Source organism: Lynx rufus, unplaced genomic scaffold (assembly GCF_022079265.1).
Source record: "Lynx rufus isolate CCGP_SWC_20201006 ecotype Redwood Valley unplaced genomic scaffold, mLynRuf1.p SCAF_4, whole genome shotgun sequence".
NCBI lineage: Eukaryota > Metazoa > Chordata > Mammalia > Carnivora > Felidae > Lynx > Lynx rufus.
The window spans coordinates 11,985,906-12,004,024 of NW_025814856.1; the positions used below are offsets into that span (position 1 = coordinate 11,985,906).

General features: G+C 49.9%; 1 protein-coding gene across 1 annotated transcript in view; it reads left to right on the forward strand.

Annotated features, from left to right (window-relative positions):
• The window catches only part of NWD1 (NACHT and WD repeat domain containing 1), a 66,395-nt gene extending 55,144 nt beyond the window's left edge, over positions 1-11,251 (forward strand). Inside the window, exons 16-20 of the mRNA XM_047094524.1 lie at positions 1,452-1,606; positions 2,908-3,184; positions 5,539-6,089; positions 9,288-9,393; positions 10,950-11,251. Of these exons, the coding sequence (XP_046950480.1) occupies positions 1,452-1,606; positions 2,908-3,184; positions 5,539-6,089; positions 9,288-9,393; positions 10,950-11,251 (1,391 nt within the window). The remainder of the gene's footprint in view (positions 1-1,451; positions 1,607-2,907; positions 3,185-5,538; positions 6,090-9,287; positions 9,394-10,949) is intronic.
• The last annotated feature ends 6,868 nt before the right edge of the window (positions 11,252-18,119 follow it).

Consider the following 18,119-nt stretch of genomic DNA (forward strand, 5'->3'; position numbering starts at 1 on the left):
ACAAGAGTCCCACACCATCTCCCCTGCCCCCACCACGTCCCAGCCTGCATGATCTGGCCTTGGGACCCTCTTTCCTGCACTGCCAGGGGCCCTCTTAACAAAACACTTCACCCAACCCGTATTTGGAACACCGGGTAAAATATAGAATGCCCAGTGAAACTTCAGATAAACAACAAATCAACTTTTCAGTATAAATATACCCCACGTAATATTTGGGATCTACTACTGCTAATAATAGCAATTTCACTGTTTATCTGAAATTCTAATTCAATGGCATTGTCCTCTTGGGTGTTTTGTTTTGTTTTGTGTTAAATCTAGCAAGGCTCTCCCTCCCTCCCCTCCCCTTCCTTCACTCTGCTCCACCCACACTGGCCTCTGTGCTGCCCCTGAGACGCACACGCAGGCCTTTCCTACCTCCTGGTCATCCCAGGCTGTTCCCACCCTTCCAGGGCCTGCCACCTTCTCAGATGTCCGCTCAAAGGTCCTGTGGTTGCTGTAACAAACTACCACATAAATGTGGTGGCTCAAAACAATAGAAATCTCTTTCCTCACAATTCTAGAGGCCAAAAGTCCAAAATCAAGATGTGGGCAGGGGCGCTTGGCTGGCTCAGTCAGTTAAGTGTCTGACTCTTAGTTTCGGCTCAGGTCATGATCTCACGGTTCGTGGGTTTGAGTCCCGCATTGGGCTCTGTGCTGATAGTGGGAAGCCTGCTTGGGATTCTCTCTCTCTCCCTGTCTCTACCCCTCCCCTGCTCATGCTGTCTCTCTCCCCCTCTCTGTCTCTATAAATAAGTAAATAAACTTTACAAAATTACTCAAAAAAAAAAAAAATGTGGGCAGGGTCATGGTCCCTCCAAAGCCTCCAGAGAAGAACCCTTTTTTGCCCCTTCTAGTTTCTGCCTTGTGATTCTTTGACTTGTGGCCACATTTCTCTGGTCTCCCCCTTCATGCCTTGTCTGCCACGTGTGTCTCTGTGTCATTTTTTTCTCATGGCAGCCAGTCCCCTTGACTTCATTGCCCTTATCTCAGATTCCAACTATTTTCCTGTCCTTCCTATCCTCCTCCCTACCCCCTTCCTCCCTCCCTTCCTTCCCTCCGTCTTCAAAACATATCTACCTTATGTCCAGCTTTGTGCTGGGTTCTGGGATACCAGCCCCAACAGGTGGTCCCAGCCCTCTGGAAACTCATAGTCTTGCGATAATAAATAACTTTGCTGTTTTCTGCAAGGTTATTGATCACTGTTTTCAGCTGCCGCCCCCACCCCCCACCTCCCACCCCTGCACCTGACAACTCTAGGCTATGTGATGGCACGGGCCATGTCTCTCTTGTTCTCCACCGTGTTGGTTCCACAGCCAAGTAGTTGGTGCTCAAAAAAATCTTTGTTGACTAAACTGAACTCCTGTCAAGCTCCTCCAGGAATGAAAGGGATAATCCCATCCCTGCCCTTTCAGGGTTTGGAAGATCCGTCCGGATATTCTTGGCAAACTCACAGGGGTTTCATCGATTCATGGCCACCGACCTTGAACACGAGGACACCGTGGAGACAGCCAGTTTTGGTCCTGAGAACAATCTGATTGTCACCGGGTCCCGGGACGCACTCATTCAGGTCAGAGGTCATCCTCACTCCGCGTCTGGAATGGAAAAGTATAATTCTTGAGAGGTCTTTTGGCTTCAAAATACAGAGATTCACAGAAACTAGTGCAGGCGAAACAGAGCAGGTCACTGGGAAGATGTGGGGGAGGGATCCCCTGAGACCCAGGAAGGGGATAGCATTCCCACGGAACCTGAAAAAACGGGGAGGATTTTGGCCTTCAGAGTGGAGAAGGGTTGGGAGGAAATGGCAGAAAATTCCCACCGAGCTCAAAGTTCTCACTCTGGTGGGAAAAGCACATACTAAAGTAGCAGTTCTCCAACATTCTGGCCTTAGGACCTCCTTACATTCTTAAAGGTTATCAAGGATCCCAAAGATTCTCAATAAGTGGGTTATATCAGTTTGATTTATAGATTTATATATTGGATTTACATATTCTTAACAAATGATTTATTTGGGGAATAGTTTTAGGAGGTACAGAAGAGTTGCCAAGAATGTACAGGGAGTCCCCATATATACATATTTATCTCGTCTACACCCTACTTGCCTCAATGTTACCATCTCATGTCCCCCCGGGCCCTTTATCAAAACTGAAACATTTATATTGGGATAATACTGTTATTAACCGATCTGCAAATTCTTCTGTAGTTTCACCAGCTTTCCCACAAATGTCCTCTTTTTCTTTATTCTGGGATCCAGTCTAGGATCCCGCGTTGCATTTGGTCCCTGATGGTAATTACCATATTAAAAATTAGCAGCGAGGACATCCAAAAATACTTCTCCGTTGATTCATGAACATTACGTGTCAGTGTAATAACACACTTTTACGAAAATCCTGTAGTTTCTGAAACAAACAGACAAAACTCACGAGAAGAGTGGCGTGGTTGCGCATTTTGACGAATCTCTTTCGTGTCTGGCTCAATAGGAGACCGTTGGCTTCTCGTACTTGATTCTGCATTCTCTGATCTGGTGTGACATCTCATGTCCCATAGCTTCTGGAAACCTCCACTGCTCCTTTGTGAGAGGAAGAGAGTAGAAAAGGCAAATGGCATCTTGAGTTATGATGAAAACGGTTTTGTGTTTGCAAGCCCTCCTGAAAATGCCTGGCGGTACCCTCCAGGGGTTCCCTGGACCACACTTTGAGAACTGCTGTGGTAGTGGCTCGGTGAGGGGTGGGGAGGTTTGAGGGGGTGGAGAAGGCCCTTGAACTGCAGCCTGAGAATTCACCAGAGGTGGACAAATGGGTTCATGCATATTTCTTAGCTATGACAGTGTAAGGAAGAAGTCAGCTTTGGCCCTCTGCTGTCCATCCTCAGGTGTGGAGTCTGTCGGAGCAGGGGACCCTGCTGGATGTTCTGGAAGGCGTCGGGGCCCCCGTGAGCCTGTTGGTCTGGGGTGGGGCCTTGGTGGCATCTGCTTCCCAGCAGTCCTCGTCTTTCAAAGTCTGGGATCTCACGTCTGTGCAGCAGCCGAGGGCCTCTACCCCGTTTCTGGATCGCACTGGCCTCGCTGCGGTATCACACGATGGAAGCTACGTTTACTTCCCCAAGATTGGGGACAAGAACAAAGTCACCATTTGGGACTTAGCAGAAGGTTTGTAAGATACAAGCACGGCCATTTGTGTGGGTAAGAACCAAAGATCCTGTCCGGGACTGCTTGGGTTCTTTTAACCAGACACCGGAGACTGGGCGTTTTAAACGACAGACGTTTACTTCTCACGGTTCTGGAGGCTGGGAAGGCCAAGGCCAAGGCACTGGCGGATCCGTGTCTGGTGACAGCCGGCTTCCTGGTTGCAGATGGCCACTTTCTCATTAGGTCCTCACAGGAGTGCAAGCCCTCTTGTCCCCTGTATAAGGGCACTTATCCCATCGTGGGGGCTCCGCTGTCATGGCCAAATCACCTCACAAAGCCTCCTGGCCAACGCCATCACATTATGGGCTGGGGTTTCGACACGCAAATTTGAAGGGACACATTCAGGGGCGCCTGGGTGGCTCAGTTGGTTGAACGTCTGACTTCGGCTCAGGTCACCATCTCGCGGTCCGTGAGTTTGAGCCTCGCGTCGGGCTCTGTGCTGACAGCTCAGAGCTTGGAGCCTGTTTCACATTCTGTGTCTCCCTCTCTCTCTGACCCTCCCCCGTTCATGCTCTGTCTCTCTCGGTCTCAAAAATAAATAAACGTTGAAGGGACACATTCAGTCCATAGCACCCCCATAACTGTAGTCAGGTTGACAGTGGCTAATAAAAATCAGGACTTGATGTGATAAATTTCCAGCATGTGGGTAATTGACCATCTGGTTGTCAATCCCTGGTTTCGTTTGGGTTTCCCGGAAGCAGGGCACGTGATGGGGAAGTTTGCACAAGGGGTATGTTGAGGGGAGCTCCTGGGAGAAACCTAAGCAGGGGTGATCAGAGCAGGCAGGGGCAGGGGGAGGGCTGAGCGAGCAGGTGGGGGAGGACCTAGACTGTAAACTGCACCTCAGAAGCAAGAGGTCTCGTCTTTTTATTTATTTATTTATTTTAATGTTTATTTATTTTTGAGAAACAGAGCACAAGTGGGGGAGGGGCAGAGAGAGAGACTCAGAATCCGAAGCAGGCTCCAGGCTCCAAGCTTTCAGCACAGAGCCTGACGCGGGGCTCGAACTCACGAACCGCGAGATCATGACCTGAGCTGAAGTCGGACGTTCAACCGACTGAGCCACCCAGGCACCCCTAGTCGTGGTTTTTTTTTTTTTTTAATGTTTATTTATTTTTGAGACAGAGAGACAGAGAGACAGAGCATGAACAGGGGAGGGTCAGAGAGAGCGAGACACAGAATCTGAAACAGGCTCCAGGCTCTGAGCTGTCAGCACAGAGCCCGACGCAGGGCTCGAACCCACAAACCTCGAGATCATGACCTGAGCCGATGTCAGCCGCTCAACTGACTGAGCCACCCAGGCGCCCCTAGTCATGTTGTTTTTTTTTTTTAATGTTTATTTATTTTTGAGAAACAGAGCACAAGTGGGGGAGGGGCAGAGAGAGAGACTCAGAATCCGAAGCAGGCTCCAGGCTCCAAGCTTTCAGCACAGAGCCCGATGCAGGGCTCGAACCCAGGAACCGCGAGATCGTGACCTGAGCCGAAGTCTGTAGCTTAACCGACTGAGCCACGTAGGCGCCCCAAGGGCTAGTGTTTTATATCCCCACATCAGGCAGTCACTGGCTACAGGCCGTTCTGGGTGGTGGGGGAACCCCCTAAGCATTTTGAGATGAGGGGCTCCCTTCACCTGAGGGCAGTGAGCAGCCTAGGGTCTGGGTGCCCTGGCCCGTAAAGGGAGTCTGGACACGTCACCAACTGTGTCTGCTGTGATCTCCATGGGGGCGGATGGAGGTACAGAAATCCCTCTTTAACGATAATATGAGAAAAGAGATTCACTCTCGGCCTCCTGCATTCATGGATTTGGCAGATGTTTGGTTAGTGCTGGCCACAGGGCCGGGCTCTGCGGTTGGCAGTGAGCGGGACAGACAAGGTGACCGTGCTTGAGGCCCTTGCTCACTAGTTGTGGGGCGGAGCCCGACACGAAGCTAGGGGGCACGATGGGAAATGAGATACAAGCCCGCAAACTGGGGCCCGCGGGCCAGATCGGACACACACTGCCTGCGTGCGGCATGTTGGGGGGCTTCAACCTCAGGGGTAAGAGGTTAAGGGTTAAGAGCATACAGCCTGCAAGGCAAAAAAAAAATTCACTCTCCAGCCCTTTACAGACGTTTGTAAAGGAAACATCTGGGATGAGAGCTCGCTCATGTGTGTCCGCGTGTCCGTTTGTCCCGATGGGGAGCAGGAAGTCATCAGAAAGTGTTAACCAGGGTGGGGGGGAATACGGATAATGAAAGTGGTTTTCAAAATCCTTAACAATCTGCGGAGCGAGCCCGTTCCTCTGAGCTGTTCCTGATGCGACCTTCTCTCCGTGGCAGGTGAGGAGCAGGACGTCCTGGATGCCTCCAGTGAGGTCAGATGTCTGGAGGTGGCCCAGCAGGCCAATCTCCTTTTCACTGGCCTCGTTTCGGGGGTCGTCCTGGTGTTCCCCCTGAATTCCAGACAGGACGTGATGTGCATCCCCCCTCCCGAGGCCCGGAAAGCCATCAACTGCATGGCCCTTAGTCAAGGAGAGGAGCGCCTGGCCATCGCCTATGACAGCATCATCCTGGTGCTGGACATCAGCCCCGGGGATCCCTGCCCGGTTGTCGATGGGCCAACATACACCTTCTACACCCAGCTGCCCGAGACCATCTCCAGCGTGGCCGTCCTGGCTGACTACCGTGTGATCTACGGCATGACCGACGGTGAGCTCTTCCTTTACGAGTGTGCGAATTCCAAAGTGTTCCCTCTGGAGGCCCACGGGAGCCGGGTCACCTGTGTGCAGGTCAGCCACAAGGAGCAGCTGGCGGTCAGCGGATCCGAGGAAGCCCTGCTGTGCCTCTGGGACCTGCAGGCCTGCAAGTGGAGATTCGAGACGAGCTACACGGTGCGTGGCCCACACACCTCGTGCAGGCTAGGTCCCGGCGTTAGAAAGCTGATGACAGGTGTCCTGTATTAAGTGCATACCGTGTGCCATCACCCAGGGTCGGGAGCAGGGTGGGGCCCGTGAGAGACACTCACCTCGGGAGCAGAGCTTAAGGGGCTGCCCCGAAACTCGGCAGTCAAGAGAGACGCTATTTTAAGGCAGTGTTTACAAAAATCGAAACAAATGCAAAAGGTACGCAAGAGAACGAAATCTGTTAAAACATTTTTTTTTTATTTTTGAGGGAGAAGAGAGAGAGAGAGAGCGTGAATAGGGGAAGGGCAGAGAAAGAGGTAGACAGAGGATCCGAAGCGGGCTCTGCGCTGACAGCAGAGAGCCCGATGCAGGGCTTGAACTCACAAACTGCAAGATCATGCCCTGAGCCGAAGTCGGATGCTCAACCGACTGAGCCACCCAGATGCCCCAAGATATCGTTTTAAATAAAGATCAGATCCTGCACGGCACACCCCGGCCTCACCCTCCTTACCCTAATCCTGATAGCCATTCTTGTGCCCAAGAGTTTTGATTTCTAGGTGTGGCCAGAGGCCACGCCGTCCCGCCTCTCGGAGCCATGTTCTCAAGAGGGGAGACAGTGTGAGTTCTGTGAGAGCTCACAGAGGTGAGGGCTTTTGTGTTTTGCTTATGGAGGTGGCCCCCATCCCTAGGAGAGCTCCTGACATGTCCTCAAGGCTCGACAAATGTTTGTGGGAAAGGGCTAGTGTGTAAGAAGAGCTTTGAGGAAAAATAGGACAAGGTAAAGGGGGTAGAGGCTGCTATTTAAGAAAGTCAAATGAGCCTGGCGGAACAGCATTCTTGGCAGAAGGAACAGCAGCTGTGAAGGTCTGAAGAGGGAAACTGGCAACTGACTCCCTAACGTATGAAGTGTCTTAGAGTCCATACTGCCCACCTCGTAAGGAGCTATTCTAGTTTTTTGTATCAAAAGAATTAAGAGCTGCAATAAATATATTCATATATTCATATTATATACTATATGAAAATGCATATTAGAATATCCTTCTATAGTGTAATCCCTACAACAATCTCATAAGGTTGGTGTTACTTTTCCAGTCTTTCAAATGGGGAACGAAGGCGAGACCTTTGGTTGTAAGATATAAAAACGATTCATAAACATAGGAAGATGATCTTGTAACTAAGAGAGACAGTATGTATAGTTTCATCTTAAAAGGCTTTTGTCCTGGCTCAGTTAGTTCAACTCAGGTCATGATCTCGTGGGTTCGAGCCCCGCATCAGGCTCCGTGCTGACGGCTCAGAGCCTGCAGCCTGCTTCAGATTCTGTCCCTCTCTCTCTGACCCTCCCCTCCACGCGCTTTGTCTCTTTCTCAAAAAAATAAACATTAAAAAAAAAAAAAGCTCCCATCCCATCTGACATTTATTTTTAGGAAGCCACTATAAGGCTGGGCTGTAAGTAACCTTTCATCTTGTTGAGTGGAAAATATCACCCCAGCAGTTAAATACACCTAGCTCTTTCTTTTTTCCTTTTTCTAATTTTTTTAAATTTTTTTTTAACGTTTATTTATTTTTGAGACAGAGAGAGACACAGAATGAACGGGGGAGGGGCAGAGAGAGAGGGAGACACAGAATCCGAAGCAGGCTCCAGGCTCTGAGCCGTCAGCCCAGAGCCCGACGCGGGGCTCGAACTCGTGGACCGCGAGATCGTGACCTGAGCCGAAGTCGGACGCTTAACCGACTGAGCCACCCGGGCGCCCCTTTTTTTTTTTAATTTGAGAGAGAGAGGGAGAGGGGAGAGGCAGAGACAGAGAGAGACTCTTAAGCAGACTCCACGTGGAGCCATCACAGGGCTCGGTCCCACGACCCTGGGATTGTGACCTGAGCCCAAATCAAGAGTCACTCAACTGACTGAGCCCACCCACGCACCCTGTCATGTATTTATTTATTTATTTATTTATTTATTCATTTATTTATTCATTCCCTGTTTTTGTTTGTAAATAAACTTCATCTTGGAATGGTTTTAGGTCTATAGAGTTGTAAAGATCGTACAAAGGTCCTCCTGTACACACTCCTCACCTGGCTTCCCCGATGTCGACCTCTTATGTGACTAGAGTACGTTAGTCACAACTAATGAGTTACCATGGGGACGGTGCTGTTAACTAAGCTACCAGCCTGACTAGGATCGTACATTTTTCAACGGATTTCCCTTTTCCGTTCTAGGCTCTAGGATGCCATGCTGCATTTAGCATATAGCATTTAATTAAAGACCATTGTAGCTGGGGCGCCTGGGTGGCTCAGTCAGCTGAGCATCCAACTCCAGCTCAGGTCATGATCTCATGGTTCATGGGTTCAAGCCCCACATCAGTCTCTCTGCTGTCAGCACAGAGCCTGCTTCATATCCTCTGTGCCCATCTCTCTCTGCCCCTCCCCCACTTGCGCACGCTCTCTCTCTCTCTCTTTCAAAAATACACATAAAAAAAATACCACTATAGTTAATGCTTGTATAGTTGGGGTCACTTAAGTTAAAACTAATAGGGACGCCCTGGGTGGCTCAGTCGGTTAAGTGTCCAACTTGGGCTCAGGTCGTGATCTCGTGGTTCACAGGTTCGAGCCCCACGTCGGGCTCTATGCTGGCAGCTCAGAGCCTGGAGCCTGCTTCATGGATTCCGTCTCCCTCTCTCTCTGCCCCTCCCCCACTCGTATTCTGTCTGTCTCTCTCTCAAAAATAAATAAAACATTAAAAAAAAAAGAAATTAAAACGGATAATTCCTGCTCTCCAATGCAAAATGCCTGTAAAGCTCTCAATCCCGTCCCTATGAAGATGTGTTTTGGTCCTGGGAATATCGGTCCTACGATCTCTCCAGGGTTTCATTGGATCCGTCCCGCATGAGGGGCTTCCAAGCCTGGCTTCCTACACAGATGCCTTGGGGTAGGTCTCCTAGGTGACTCTCAGTTTGAAATCCAGATCACCTTGTCTTTTTTTTTTTTTTTTAATGTTTTATTTTTGACAGAGACAGAGCATGAGCCGGGGAGGGACAGAGACAGAGGGAGACACAGAATCTGAGGCAAGCTCTAGCCTCTCAGCATGTGGGACTTGAACTCACAAACTGTGATTGTGACCTGAGCTGAAGCCAGATGCTTAACTGACTGAGCCACCCAGGCGCTCCAAGATCACCTTGTCTTTTTCAACAGAATTCTTACTGTAGAGGAGTCCAGTGTGTCTGCTTCTCCAAGGATGACAAGTACGTGTATGCGGGCTTGAAGGATCGCTCCATAATCGTCTGGAGTGTGCTGGATGGTGAGTCATTTTGCTTTGACGGCAAGACCGAGCTTAGATCTGGTGAGGAATGCCTTGTTCTGGGCTCTGGGCACTACAGGGCTCTGCTCTGGTCTCCTCTAGCTGGGTCCCTCTGCTTACAGAGGTGTCTGTGGGTCACGGGGACAGGCCCCCCCAGAGCTACACCTCCTTTTTTTAGACCCGTGCTCTGGATACCTGGAACATTCTCCCCACCTGGGAGGTGCCCTCTTTAGGGCCTGGGCAGCCCTCTTCTCCGGGTCCATCCTTCTGAGGGTGGACTGTGCCCCTAGTGTGAACACCCCGGGACTTGGGGGGTGGCCATGGGTGATGAGCCTGGAGTCTGGGTGCATGAGCTGGGTAGGTGGTTCACGTGCATATGTGTGAGGACCCGAGGACTGTAGGATAAAGCTGAGTGAGGGAAGAGGAGGGGCCAAGCCACAAAGAGCGGGGGACTCTCGCACACCATGACTTTCCAGTATGGAACTGAGGACCCTGAGAATTCTCAACACAACATGACCTTCCAGGTGGTTCCGAAGACACATCCATCAATGTAGGAGGACAGAGCATAGTTCACTGAATAGTTTATTGTCTAGATTTCCAACATTTACGCATTGGACCTTATAGGATGCGGGCCCTGATTCATTCTCTTGCCCCAGGCCCCCTAAACGATAGGGGCCAGCTGGCTTAAGACCAGCCACCTTGCAAACCTCCCAGCTCTCGGTGTGGTCAGTATTACCCTAAAGGCATATTAATGAGAGTTAACGCTTCTTGTGTACGGGGTCCTGTTCCCGGGCCATTGAATTCCCTTGGCAGCCACCTCATTCTACAGAGCAAAAATTGAGGCTCTGAGAGGTGAGGTGACTGCCCAAGGTCACACAGTGACGCTCGTCTGCCTTTGTCGCCCTCCTACGTGATCTCCTATAGAGAAAGGAACCCTTCTGACCCTGGGCAGGGCATCCGTGCCGTTATCTCCCCCTCCCTCCCCCCCCCCCCCCCCGCCCACGTAACAAGTGATGAAGCTGAAGTTCAGGGGGGTTAAGAGATTTGCCCAAGGTCACAAAGCGCGTGGGTGGGTGAATGGGTATCAGGTCGACTGGAATACATTGTAATCAAATACACTGCAATCTGATGTAGCGTAGCTTAATGCTTGTGGCAAAGATCTGCAGGTTAAAAAAGTTACGGATGGCTCGGGCGCTGCGGTCTGCGGATTGCGGCCTTCAAAGCCCAGCCCGGGCAGGTGCACAACCTCTCTTTCTCCTCCTCCTCCAATAATAACCTTTACCGAGCTCGCTCTGGGCTGAGACCGATACACCTGACACACTTAACATCTTGGAACCTTAGAATTCTCCTCGGCAGGCAGGTTCGGCTCTCATTCCCACATCGCCCGTGAGGCGGGGGGGACTCCCGAGAGTTTAGACGTCGTCGTGCCTAAGCTAGTAAGAGGCATAGCAAGGATGTGACCCGCGCAGCCAACTCTCACGTGTGTGAGATTGGATCTCTGTGGCCCCCACGGTCTCACGTGTGCCCTGCTGTCCCCCCCACCCCCACCCGAAAAGGCACCCTGCTGGCTGTCCAGTTTGTCCACGCTGTGGTGAACAGAATCATCCCAACTTCCAATGGCTTCCTCGCCCCCACGAGACACGGCTATCTCATCCGGGAGCGTTTCCAGGACCCTTCGTCAAGAGCCTCGCAGCAGGACCCTCTCAAGAACTTCAAGAAGGCAGTGTGGAAGGTCAAATCCAGGCAGAGAGACGAAGCGGCGGCTGTCGCAGGAGTCCCCCAGGACTCGAGATCAGCAAGTGCCCAGGGAAATGCATGCAAATCGAACAAACGCTCGCAAGTCTGCCTGCTCGTGTAGAACCCCCTCCCCCATGGAGGCATGAGACGCCAGTGACTTAGCCCCCCTTCAGTCCGGTTGAAGCAAAGAGAATGTACGTGTTGATGTCTATCCGGACCCAAAGCCCCAGATTATATGACTCAGACCCTGTTTCTCACCATCTTTCCACTCTGCTCTCCTGCTTGTTGGCTGGGTTCCCCCAGGAACCCGCCACCCCCAGGTTAGCAACATGACGGCCAAGTTCAGTAGAAAAGAGACCTTCCCTTTGCCAGCAGTCTGAACCGAAGTGCTGGCCCCGATTCGATTGGCCCCAGTGGGCTCATGCACCTATCTCTGGGTGAATGCAGTGCTGTGATTGCCCAGCCTGACCCAGTGTCCACCGGGGCTGGGGATGGAGTCAATACGGCCCAAGCATGTTGCCTGAGAACGGGAGGGACTGTGCCCGGGAGGGAAACTGGGGGGTGGTACAGGGCAAAGGGAGGATGGCTGGATGTAAAATTCACCAAACCACAGAGGTGGACCACAGAGCTTTATCGTTAATTTATAAAGCATCAGGTGCTATTGTCTGATCCTTATCACAGCCCACACTTCAGGGAGGGTAGGAGTTTCTGCATCCATTTCACAGACAAGGAAACCGAGCCTTGGCAGGTAGCTGTGATTTGCTCAAACTCTCAAGCCTGGGGTGCAGGGGCTCTGAGAGAAGAGAGCCAGGAGCTTTCCCGTCCCAGTCCTGTTGAGCCACCTCACTCCAATTTTAGTCTCAGAAGCGTGACCATCTGTACCACAGGTGACACACTCAAATGCCCACGGGGGCCAGTGGATAATCTAGATGATGGCCAGGCACCTGGGTGAGCAGCAGAGAGTGATGGAGACCGTGGGGACGTGTGGAGGACATGTGCTCTGCCTGGGGCGGGCATGGGCACCCTGACTCTACCCCAGAATGGCCGCGGGGAAAGCCGCTCATTGGTGCCAGCTTCCTGTTGTTGTAAACAAAGCCAGAAACCCAGACTTTCATGTCACATTTTCCCCATTCTTAAAAGTTAGTGACTGATGGGAATGCAAGCTGGTGCGGCCACTCTGGAAAACAGTATGGAGGTTCCTCAAAAAACTAAAAATAGAACTACCCTACGACCCAGCAATTGCACTACTAGGCATTTATCCACGGGATACAGGTGTGCTGTTTCGAAGGGACACATGCACCCCCATGTTTAGAGCAGCACTATCAACAGTAGCCAAAAGTATGGAAAGAGCCCACATGTCCATTGATGGATGAATGGATAAAGAAGATGTGGTATGTATATACAATGGAGTATTACTCGGCAATCAAAAAGAATGAAATCTTGCCATTTGCAACTACGTGGTTGGAACTGGAGGGTATTATGCTGAGTGAAATTAGTCAGTCAAAGACAAAAATCATATGACTTCACTCATATGAGGACTTTAAGATATAAAACAGATGAATATAAGGGAAGCAAAAATATATAAAAACAGGGAGGGGGACAAAACAGAAGAGACTGAAATATGGAGAACAAACTGAGGGTTACTGGAGGGGTTGGGGGGAGATGGGCTAAATGGGTCAGGGGCACTAAGGAACCTACTCCTGAAATCATTGTTGCACCATATGCTAACTAATTAGGATGTAAATTAAAAAAAAAAAAAAGGTAACGATTGGCTCAAATTTACAGCTACAGGCACATTTAGCCCGTGTGTCTCTAGTTCAGGAGCCGGCTTCGTGAGTCAAGCCGGCATGAAAATAACAAACCTGTCATAGCCTCTCCCCTCTGTCGGATTCCAGACAGTTTCAGAACAAGCAACCTTAGAAACAGAGGCTTTTAAGCTACATGTGACCCTACTGACTGTCTTATTCAGTAGTTTCCCAAACTAGGGTTCCCAAAAGGGCTTTGGCATTTGCGCGGATATGAGTATCAAATCCCATTTTTAAAACATATTTTAAACCGTAATTTAAAGATGCCTGTTCAGCTGGGTTAGGAAGCAGCTTTTAAGGTAGCAGAGATAACTAACTTAGGATTCTCCTGCCGTCTTCCTTTAACCAAGATTTTGAGGGGAGGCCTTGAAAAGACAGCGACTCGTGGCCACTCCTCTGTGGATCAGGGGTTTCACCCAACGCAGAAATAAAGTGGATGTCGTGACAGAGTGGAGATTTCAGCTACAACGTACGGTTTTAAATGTGTGCGCCCATCTCGACGGCCTCAGTGAGAATCCATTGTTTTTACGTAAATACTGATTTGAACATAGAAGAGAAATTTTACCAATAAAATGCTACTCTGAATTGTTGTACTATTGGGAGTTTTTGCAGTGAACTTTCATTTGAGAGAGTCTGGTTGCTATGAATGTTTGGCAAGCCCTGTGCTTTAAGGAGGTATGATTTGTGAGAGATGCCCCCGCCAGGGCAGAGCCAGGCTGAAAGCCCCACTTTGCTGTCTTACGCTAAGCAGTACCATGTAACATTGCACCCAAACTGGGATACTTTTGAGAGAGAAGGGTCGCACCTTGAACAATTACCCCTTGAGGTGCCTGGGTGGCTCAGTCGGTTAAGCGTCTGACTCTTGGTTTCGGCTCAGGTCATGATCTCACGGCTCATGGATTCGAGCCCGAGTCAGGCTCTGTGCTGACAGTGTGGAGCCTGCTTGGGATTCTCTCTCTCTCTCCCTGTCTCTCTGCCCCTCCCTGCCTTTCTCTCTCTCAAAATAAATAAATAAACTTAAAAACATTTTTTTTTAATACACAATTACTCCTGGACAGTTGAAAAAAAATTGCACTGACCTAAGATGATTGGAACGTACTTGCAACAGGAATTAATTTATATTAAATTCCAAGGACTTTTTAAAATTGACATGTAGGGGCACCTGGGTGGCTCAGTCGGTTAAGCGTCCGACTTCGGCTCAGGTCACGATCTCACTGTCCGTGAGTTCAAGCCCCGCGTCAGGCTCTGTGCCGACAGCTCAGAGCCTGGAGCCTGCTTCGGATTCTCTGTCTCCTTCTCTCTCTGCCCCTCCCTCACTGTGCTCTGTCTCTCTCTCTCTGTCTCTCAAAAATAAATAAATGTAAAAAAATAAAAAATAAATTAAAACATAAATAAACTTAAAAAAATAAAAAAGAAACAAGAGACCTACAATAGAGTCACTTGTGCTAAACCTTACATCAGCAAACCAAGACTTAATACCTAATTTAATAGCACTGTAAGCCCCTCCCAGGACTGTAATCTTAACCAGTAGGTCTGGAATTTCCTGGTCAGCACTAGTGAGGTAATCCACTTGATAGACTCCCTCCATCCCCCAAAGAAAGATAAGATTATCTGTTTTTTGTTTTTTGGGTTTTTTTTTTGCCCCCTTCTGTCTATAAAATCCTTCCATATTTTTACAGCTCCTTGGAGCTCCTTTCTGTTTGCTAGACAGGATACCGCCCAATTCTTAAATTGTTGAATAAAGTCAATTTGATCTTTAAGTTTAATCAGCTGAATTTTGTTTTCGTAACACATCGGAATCACAAGGTAAGCATTTCTGGCAAGACCACGTTGTAAAAGTTATATGTGGTTGCCTAACAAAGTACCACAAACTTAGCAGCTGCGAATAACAGCCACGTATGACCTCATCGTTTCTGTGGGTTACGAGGCCAGGCTCATTTTGGTTGGGTTCTTTCTTTGCTCACTCACGAGTGTTAGCCAGGCTGGTATCTCATGGAGCGGCTCACAGCTCTCAGGTTGTTGGCAGAATTAAGCTCCTCGCTGTAGGACTGTGGACCTCAGCTCCTAGAGGCTGCCTCTGTCCATAGGCATTCACGACATACCCGGTTCCTCTTTGAGGCTGACAGGATAGCATCTTTCCACTGTCTCAAGGCGCTGACCTCCAGATTGTCCTTTAAAGGTTGCCCCTGATTAGGGCAGGCCCACCCAGAATCTTCTCCCTTCTGATGAACTCAAAATCAACTCAAGGGGACCTTAAACACACCTGCAAAATCCCTTCACCTTTGCCATGTGGCGTGACCTACTTGTAGAAGTGACATCCATCATACTCACAGGTCCTGCCCACACTCCAGGATGGGGGATTCGAGAGGGTACACATACCAGAGGTGAGACTCTCCAGGCCCGTTTTAGAATTCTGCCACAACGTGTGATTCTGGACTTTGGAGATTTTGGTGGTGAAGTTTGCCATCTGGAAAGGCTTAGATTAATTCAAAATAGTTACCTTTTGATCATGTCTTTTTAACCTTGCCAAAAGAAAGGTTTTTAACCTGTCCAAAGAAAGACCTACCTATGAATCTTACCATAATGCTATTAAGTTTGTGAAATGGTAAGGAAATTAGTGTTGGTCTAGTGCAATTGTCAACGTTAAGAGCTTTCATTCAATCTGTGCAGATGAGAACAACAAAGAAAAGTTAGCATTTTTTTTTAACGTTTATTTCTTTTGAGAGAGAGAGACAGACTGGGGGAGGAGCAGAGAGAGAGGGAGACACAGAATCGGAAGCAGGCTCCAGGGTCTGAACTGTCAACATAAAGCCCGATGCCGGGCTTGAACCCACGGACTGTGAGATCATGACCTGAGCCGAAGTTGGAGGCTTAACAGACTGCCACTCAGGCACCCCAGAACTTAGCATTTTTTACGCTTTATAAAAATAAGAACAAAAGATGTCTGTGGACGGAAGACGTCAGCTGGCTGTCTGCATACAAACATGCAGGCCCGCACAAACACCCGACGTGAAAACCTGGCTTGCCGTCTCCTGTTCTCCAAATGAGTGAGGGCTTCCTCAGGGAGATCTGTAAAAAGAATGGAAAACTAAAAGTGATCCTTGAAATGTGAATAGACCCACCCTCCTCGGAGGCGAGGAGGCATAGAGTGAGGACCCCGTGGGGTGTCAAAAACCCACACGTGCAGTTGGTACTCTAGGACAGTGACTAATAGGTTGCCAGGAGGCGTTGGTGTGAAAATGACTGTCCAGACATCTGGCGGCCTCAAAGGGTTCAGGCCCTCTTAGCCGATGTTCATGCAGGAATGCGCTGAAACTGAGCTGACTCCCTTTCTGGGCTGGGAGCCACGAATCCTGGAGGCTTGCTTCCTCCTCCTCCCCTCCCCCCCCCCACATCTACCAGGCACCACACACAGTCTCTCTGCCTCACCTTCTGAATATTGCTTCCTTCCACCCCCTCCTCTCCACCTCCACAGCTCCCCTCCCTGGTCTAAGCCACCAACCTCCTTTGCCTAAATGATGAAACAGCCTCCCTGCACCCTGCCTGGCTTCCCTCCCATCACTTCCCTGCAGAGCGGCCCCGGGCACTCGCTTCCAAATTCAAAGCTGTTCAAGCAGCAGCTTGCATAAAACCCATTTATACCGCGCTTTATACCGGCGCTGGATGCCAAGACCAAAATTTGTAACTCATCCCATGAGGACGAGTGCTCTGCCTCTGCTGGCCTTGCCCTGCTTATCCTGCCCCTCCCTGCCCCCACTGCCACCCCCTGACTCCTCTGCACTCCCACAACACCGGTGTCTCTGTTTCTCTCTAAGTTCAAGTGCACCACGTTCCTTCCCATCGAGGGGCCCTTACACAGCTGTTCCTTCTGACTTTCATGGCAAATGCCCACACACCCGTTAGAACTCAGCTGGTGTGTCACCTCCTCCGGGAAGTCTTCCTCATTCCCGGCTAGACTGGGTTAAATCCCCCAGGGGGGCAGGTAGTATTTTCCAAAAATGGTCACGGCAATATTTCCCGTCCCCTATCCTATTCCAGAATCTGGCCACTGCCCAGGTTCTGGAGTCCGTTTGCCTTCCTTTTGAATTTGGGAGGGACTTTGTAATGGCTACAATGGAAATGATTCTGTGTGACTTCTGAGGCCGGGTCAGAAAAGGTGATATGGCTTCCACCCGGCTTGCTCGCTCCTCTTGGGACAAGGGTTCTCAGAACCCAGCTGCCAGGATGCTCAGGGTGTGTGTAGGGGCTGCAGGTAGGTGCTTCTGGCAACAGCTGTCTCCACCTACAGCCAGCGGCAACTGACAGACATGTGGGTGAGTAAACCCTCCGAAGATTCCAGCCTCAGCTTTCCAACTGCCCGGCTGACACGGAGGGGCCAGCGAAGAGCCTTCCCTGCCAAGCTGCCCGAATAGCAGGTTGCAGAGCAAATAAACGTGGTCATTTCAATCCTCTAAATCTTGGGGTGGTTTGTTACACAGCCACGGTAACTAGAACATAGTAACTGTTACACTTGTACCTTCTCTTTTGAAGTACCTGAGACAGTTCAAACTACTTTTGTGTGTGTGTGTGTGATTATTCGATTCCCATCTTTCCTGAAAGATGGAACCTTCTGTGAAGGCAAAAGCCTCGCCTGTTTTGTTCACCATTCTAATCCTGACACGGAGCCTGGCAAATGATGGGCTCACTGCCAAGGTACTCTTGGCTTTCCTGCACCTCCTCGCACATAAAAAAGAGATGCCATGTGGTCATTGATTGAATGTTCATTCATTTGATAAACGTTCATAGATGTGGCTCCATGTCAGGGATTTGTGTCAGAGGTGAAGCACAAAAAGGTGATGTACGGGGGACAGGGGGAAGACAGAGGAGGGGTCAGGTCGTGTTTTGAAGGGTGCATAGGTGTTTTCTGAAGAGACAGAACTGGGCTTCTGACCAGGGAAATGGCGTGTGCTGATGCATGGGGCCAGGAAGCAGCCAGGTTGGGCTGACCTTGACAAGAGGTTCTGCACAGGGAGAGGGTGAGTAGAAAATTCTGCAAGAAAAGGTTTGTAAGGGCCAGGTTCTTATGGCCTTTAATACTGCACATAGGTGCTTAGATTCCATCTCACAAGAAATAGGATGACGTTGGAGGTTTGAAAGCAGCTGTGGAATGATCCCAGTTCTGAGAGCCAGGGCTAGGAAAACTGG